The 7,051-nt window shown below is 46.0% G+C and overlaps 1 protein-coding gene across 23 annotated transcripts in view; it reads right to left on the bottom strand.

The window, feature by feature from the left end:
* Window positions 1–309: 309 nt before the first annotated feature.
* The window catches only part of ROBO1 (roundabout guidance receptor 1), a 1,078,784-nt gene continuing 1,072,042 nt past the window's right edge, over window positions 310–7,051 (bottom strand). For 12 of the 23 annotated variants that reach the window (XM_056807826.1, XM_056807836.1, XM_056807822.1 and 9 more), the window contains 2 exons: window positions 5,768–6,076; window positions 310–2,801 (listed from right to left, as the gene is read on the bottom strand). In XM_056807826.1, the coding sequence (XP_056663804.1) occupies window positions 2,590–2,801; window positions 5,768–6,076 (521 nt within the window). In that variant the 3' untranslated portion in view covers window positions 310–2,589. The remainder of the gene's footprint in view (window positions 2,802–5,767; window positions 6,077–7,051) is intronic. The other 11 variants (XM_056807827.1, XM_056807829.1, XM_056807833.1 and 8 more) reach the window with 1 other exon arrangement.

Genomic DNA, 7,051 nt, shown 5'->3' with positions numbered 1-7,051 from the left:
TATAATTTAATTTTTACAGGCAAGAGTAAGGAGAACAGGTGATCACTACTGAGAAACTCTGGACCGTGCTTCCCCCCATTTGAAAATCTTCGTTTATAGTTGGGTGGACCATGAGTTCCATGTTTTTCCATTCGTGGTTATAACTCTGCACGAAAGGACTTCCCTAAGCTTTATATTGGCTTTCGGAAAGAATAATGCCTAAGCTTTACTTAATCTGGCACTATGGGGTAAGATGCAAAGCAAGCAAGTCTCTCTTTTTTTTTGTAAAAAGACGAAGACGAGGAACAAGAACAACTTGAGACACAGTCATGTATTTGAGAACATTTTTAATAAATAATGTGACAAAATTATTCTTCCGATTATTGGATCCTCAGTATGCAAAATGATGGCTAAAAAGAAGAAGTCCTTACATGAACGTAATAGAAACAATAATCACATGGATCGTTCCCTTACCACTGCACAGCCTTCTACGCAACCTTGTAAAAGCATGACCTAAAGGGACTTGGAGCTTTGGGGACACGTCAACGCTGAAATTTGCTTTTCGTTTCCATGGGGCGAGTCCTGATAGTTGTCAATGAAAACACACATTTTCCAATTAGCACCAATGACAAAATCAAGGCAATTTAAACAGCAACACAAAGTCTCCTCCAACTTCAGACCGAGGGCATCGCGGCATCACTGGTGACGCCGAACCACGAAGGCCTCTCCTGGAGCCTCTACGACCATCTCGGATGTTTCGCGACACCCAACGTGCCGACGCTGCAGAAATCGAGCCAGCCTAAGGCGCGCTCTGCCCGCGGTCCTCGCCTACGTAGGTAAGTGACTTCACCATCTGTCATCATCCCAATATTCCAAATACAAACAGCATTAATAAAAAGAGGAAGAAAAAGCGTCTCCACAGTTTCCAAGAAGACAAAAAAAGGTTAATAGTTACAATGGTTTACAAATAAAGTTTAGTGATTGTGCTTTTAAAACCAAAAATAAGATAAAAAAACAGTGCATTACCCCCAAATCAAACAAACGTCGTTAAGTGGCACTTCTGTAAGGGGAACTGACACTCTCCGAAGACGTTTCTGCCGGTTAAGATGGTGCCCTCGTTCGACAGCTCGTAAAGCCACCGACTGGTTTTTCCCAAGTATTTCGGATGTTTTTAATTGCAAATAGAAGACGGTTTTGCTAGACTTACTGACGCCGATGACTAGACCACCGGAGACCCCGCTGACTTCAGTCCTGTCTATCCCCAGGGCGTTGCCTTTTCTCAAACCAGGTGGCAGAAGGGCTGAGAAGAACTCGTCCTGACCGTCCTGCTCAGCCCACCCCGCACTTCTGGCATCTACCTCGCAGCCCCTCACGCGGCTCCCCCAGCCCGGCCCCGGCCCCACTCCCTTCTCTGCGCCAGCAAACGAGGGGGGCCGCCCGAACCCCATCTGTGGGAGGGCACGTCTGCTTAGGCTCGAACTGGCGTCCAGAGTAACTGATGGGAAGACGATGCTCTGAGACAAGCCCTTTCGTGCGGCTGCCTCTGCCACCTGACTCCACTCTGGGCACAGGAGCCGTGAGCGAGCGCGCCGAAGGAGCGCCTTCTGGGGGAAAGTGGCCGAGAGAGCCGGCGCCGTCGTCGGGACGTCCACCTTCAGAGCTTCGCTGCCGCCCGACGCCCCGGGCCGGAGGGGTGAGGGGCGAAGGGAGGAGAAAGAAGAGGCTTCCCACAGGGACAGAAATGGGACCCCAAGAGGACCGTCACAAGTCTATTTCGAGGAGAGGAACAAAGGAAAATGTGCTGGACAGGGTTTCTGGCGTCAGAGGTCGCTGCACAACAGGCTTCTGGAGGATCACGCGCACGCGAGATCGCCCGAGCCGGTTCAAAGCGTCTTCTTTAGCTTTCAGTTTCCTGTAAGAGCACAAACCATCACGGTTGTTTGAAAACAAGCACGCGGCGGAGCTGCCTCTATTTTAAAGTGGTCTTTTGAAGAAGGGAAGGAGAGGCTGAACTCAGAATGAATTTCAACTCATTAAGTGCTATTTTAGGACCCTCCTACTCGATAACAAATTACCTAAGATTCTTTTCCTTCAAAGCTTCAATATTAAAACCACGTCCATAGAGCTTCTCGAAGAATTAAGATGGACATTTCTAAGTGGCTTCATTTCCCACTCTTTGTTTATCGGGTGTAAACAGAATATCCATCACAAGAAGCAATTTGGGGTAAAATGTACTTGTCAAAAGATTAGCCATAAATCTAATTGGTAAAAAAATTTTTAGTCAAATGGAGATGATGTTCAAGAATTATAATATCAAAATCAAATATGAGTCTTTAAAATACAGAATGTTACAAAATAAATTAATAAATACTTCTTGCTTCTAAATACGTGGTTTTTATACAAACAAAAATCTATAGATGAAAATCGAAAGAACACAAAAGCTAAAATAAATTGGACTGTGAGGAACTATAAACGTGAAAAACACTTTAAAATGACCAGGTTTCTAGTAGTACTACTGACTTTTAAGGCCAAAGACAGTGTTGTGAGTTGAGGGATTTTCTGGCCCTAACTTTGGTAACAAATATTAAGTTGGTGTGAACACACAGATAATCATGATATCGTAACTGATACCTCTAATTCTTCATTATCCACTTCTTTTTCATATGCTCCGAGCACTTGCATTTCTGCAACATTCCTTCGACCTATATTGGCTTGATCTCTTTGTCTTCCTGAACCTCTTGATGACATTGAGCTTGAAGAACTTGGATCTCTGGGATTATTTGATGTTGGAAATGTAGGTCTACAGTACGGAAGGATATCTTCTGCATAAAAATAATATATGCAAACAACATGAAATACATATTGCTGAAAGTCATTTTGCAGTCAAACTGCAAAAAAATTTTTTTAAGCTGATTAAGACTATAGAATCATATAATCCAAAAGTTGGAAAGGACTTCACAGGCTATAAGAGTTAAATGGTAGGAGTTTGACAAAAGTGAGGAGAGCAGTTGAATAAAACACTTAGTTTAATTTGAAAAAAAGTACAGGTAGAAAACAGAAAAGGAGGAAAGACAGATGATTATTCTAATAGCCTATGACAATACTTAAATTCCTAATACAAACTAAAATTTCTAATGGGCTACTCTAACTCTTTTCGGAGGACAGGTTCTTCCTGCCTGGTAAGACCAGGCCTATCTAACCTACACTATCTAAAATTGACTCACAAACTACCTATCTTCCTAAATAATCAGACATTCGTCACCCATGAACTCCTTCAATTTGTTTCTATTCCCAACTATCAGTAGCCAACTGCCAGTAGCCCTTGACTAAGAGACAGGCCTCCTGTGCTCTTGAGATCCAGAGGCAAACTGTCACTCCTGCTTCCTTTTTCTCTCTCCTCCTCTCCCCGGTAATGGGATCTTCACGGGTCAGCTCTGATCCACTTAGAAATCCTGCTCTCTTTCCTCTTAAAGAGACAGAGGGAGAGATTAAGAAAATCCTTTTAACACAGGCCGCCAACCAAGTTCAAATAGTGTAAGGATTTTCCTGATAGTTTCAAGCTATGTTTGAAGACCTTTCTTTAGTGAACATCAATACACCATTTCATTTTCTTACCTTAGTCTAAATCTCCCTCATTCTGTCATTTCCATTCACTGATCCTAGTTTTGTCCATGGGGCCTCTACCACATGATAATAATCTTACAAAGAGCTTTCACCTATCTTTATTCTCTAAGCTTTCTATTTTCCAGGCAAAACACCTCCAATTTCTTCAAGTGACTATTCTCTCAACTGTCTGGTGGCCCTCTTCTGGGCATAATATTTTTTCTATGTTCTTCCTAAAATGTGTGGTATTTAGAATTGAACACAGTACTCTTGATCAGTTCTAATATTTATTCCTATTCTATTTGTTCTATACAGCTCAATGTATTGCTCAGCCTATTGAGATCATTTTGTATCCTAATTGTCATCTGGTCTTGGGTCACAGGATTTCATTCATTCTATGGTTTGATTCATGGAACTGACAAAAATATCGGCTATCACATTTCCTGGGACACTCCACGAGAAACTCCATCGAGATGTATTCTGATGTATTTATCACTACTTCTTGGTTACAGATATCCAGTTAATTTTGGATCTACTAAACAGCACTCATGTTTAACCCACATCTCCCTCCATCTGGTCGGTAAGGAGAACATGAGAGACTTCGAGAGATGTTTTGCTCAAGTCAAATCTACAGTGTTTCCTTATCCCAGTCCAGTGACTTTAGGTGAGCCAAGCATCATTTTCTCCTTCATAGCATAACTTCTCCCTTATAAAGCCATGTCAGCCTTTAGGGGTCATGACTTTCCTTTGCAGTGCTCACAAATGATCTCTTTACTAGAGTTCTATGAATATTGTCAGTAAGGTGCTCAATGCATTAGTTGGATCTGCAGAGTCCATCCTTCTGCCCTTTATCAAAATCAGACAATTTGCCCTTCTCCAGTTTCATCTGGGCTCTTTCTCATTCCCCAAGAACGTTCAAAAGCCATCCACGAGAGTGGGGCAATCCCATCTGTCTGCTGTCTTAGGGCTGGAAAACATGGTTCCTCGAGGCCTGATCAATAGAAGGATTGAAGGAACCTAGACAGTCTCTGCCATATGAATAGTGCTGCAAGCCAGGAAAAATACACTCAAGAAGCTTGGTCACACACACACACACACACACACACACACACGTACACACGCACACATGTACATGTTTTCCTTCTCTGCTATTATGGCACGTATTTTTAATTGTTTTTCCAACAGTGAGGTTGCGTTTGTGTCTTTATATCTCTAATCTCTGGCTCCAGCCCTTCCATCATGGGAGATGAACAATCACAACAGGCCCAAGGTAGGCTGTATCTCAGAAGGTAAGATGTGCCGTTTAGAAGGAGAGAGGACCAAGACAAAAGTCAAGTGAAGGAACACCCATAGATAAAGCTTCTATGACTTCATTTCAGTTGGCCTGCATCAGCGGTGCAGGACGATGAAACGATAGATGTAAACAGAAGAGTGACCACAGCCTGGAATCTAGAAGCGAAAGCAGACTTGGTCAGTGCTTTCTGTCGACTCTGCTCTCCAGTGTCCAGGCCTATTCCATGCTCCTCTTACAGTAGGCCCTTGGGCTGGCTGAGCTTCCCAGGAACTTAGCTCAGATTTTACATTCATGGAATAGTGTCTCTAGTTTGCTCCTTAGAAGAGCAACCACAATGGCTACCACTTCTGCACAACTTGAAGGGTCTCATTCGACCTTCACAGCTCTCCTTTGCCCCCACTTTATAGAAGAGGCAATTGGTGCAGAGTGGCTTGTTTAGGCTGGCGCAGCTCTAGGGATCTAAATCTAGATTTGAACTTAGATCCTTCTTCCTCCAAGACAAAAGTCCTTCATGCTGATGACCAATTGTGGTTCTGAAGCTTTTTCCCTCTCAGTGAATTTCACTGGACTTTTCCAGCCTGGTTGGCCTAAATCATTCCTCAGGGGCTCAGTCACTCTTAGGAGGTGCTCCACCGTGCAGGAGGGGCACAATGAATCAAGGGCAGCTTCCTTTAGACACTCTGCTAGGAGAGGATGGCGGCCCATGTGGGGGCCATTCTGGACTGCTCCTAGCAGTCAAATGTCCTGCCTTGGTCTCTCATAGCAGCCTACTGCCATCCGCTGAGCCTGAGAGCCCCCCAGCTAGGCCACAGGCCACCAAGATGCTCCCTCATCACCTTGTCTAACATGGCCACAAAATGCCCCTGAGATTCATTAAGATGAAGATCGTACCTTGCACAAGGTGGGTTTTTGGCGGTGGAAGGTCTCGTCTGGACGCCTTGTTCCCTCTGGCCTTCCCATCACCTTGCAGTTCTTGGGCGTCTCTGGGCTCTCCCGGATTTGTCCTCGTGTCGGAAGCTGGCCTTCCATCCAGCGCTTCTCTCCCCTTGTAGCCACCCCCTTTTCTCTCTGCAGACCGGTCTGCGCGCGCCTCTACGTGGGGAAGTTTTGGCAACATCATCGGCCGACCCTCGAGGTGTCCCTTGGACTGGACTGTGGGAGATTTTAGAGCAGGAGGCGGCACTGGCGGAGGAGGAAGATCTGAAATAAATATTCAGAAACACTTTATCACTTGTGTGCATCACATGAAAAAGGCGCACAACTCTCTCTGCTGGTTTTGAACCCGGATCTTCTCTACCTTCTAATGGAAAGGCTATGTACCCGCAAATGACTTGTGAAAGTGTCAAAAAAATCCTGCTTAGCGAGAAAACAGCCTCATTCCATTCACTTCAATCTACTCTTCGTACAGAGAGGCAAACCGACGTCTAACGCCATTAGATGGCCTGATGAGCATCACTGACCCAGAGCTGCTCACCGAGAGCCTCGAACTCAGCTCTACTGCATGCATGTGTGCCAGCGCGGGCTGGTCCACGGTGCTCCTCACAGAGGGATTTAGTCCTCCTGAGTAACAGATGAACATCGATGGGAGAAAACCCTGACTACGAAGAGAAGCTGCCACTGTGCTCTCTGCTCGTTGGGTTCTGACCTATTTGTGACTGATGGACTGACGTATTTAGAACCTCCCCTTCCCTCCCGGAGTCGGTCTGTGTACTGGCCGAAGAGTGGTCAGGGCCAGGCCAGGGGGGTCAAGGGACTGGCCCAGGGTCACCCAGCCCGGAAGGGTCTGAGGTCAGATGGAACCCAGGACCTCCATCTCTAGGCCCGGCTCAGAGCCGCCAGCCTCCCCATGACTGATGTGTTTAGGAGAACCCCAGGTCCTCTTCCCTAGGTCTATTGTGTGCTGGGAGCCCAGGGTGGGCCGGTGGAACGGGGCTCCCCAACGGCCTTCTGTGCCATGAATACTCAGGGCCCTCACGTCTTTGTAGAGCCTTCGTGGCCGCAGAGCTGCGGGCCTGTTCAGCGAAGAAGACCGGCCCAACATGACTGGGACTTGCCAACTGCGTGCGGATATCCTGAACCGAAGAGACCCCATCAGGAGGCAAAGCGTCTGCTGGGATAGATGATCAGGCGCACACACGTGCACACACACATACACATGCACACAGGCACAAGTTC

This window comes from Monodelphis domestica, chromosome 8, assembly GCF_027887165.1.
Source record: "Monodelphis domestica isolate mMonDom1 chromosome 8, mMonDom1.pri, whole genome shotgun sequence".
Classification (NCBI taxonomy): domain Eukaryota; kingdom Metazoa; phylum Chordata; class Mammalia; order Didelphimorphia; family Didelphidae; genus Monodelphis; species Monodelphis domestica.
This window is presented reverse-complemented; position numbering and strand designations above follow the sequence as displayed.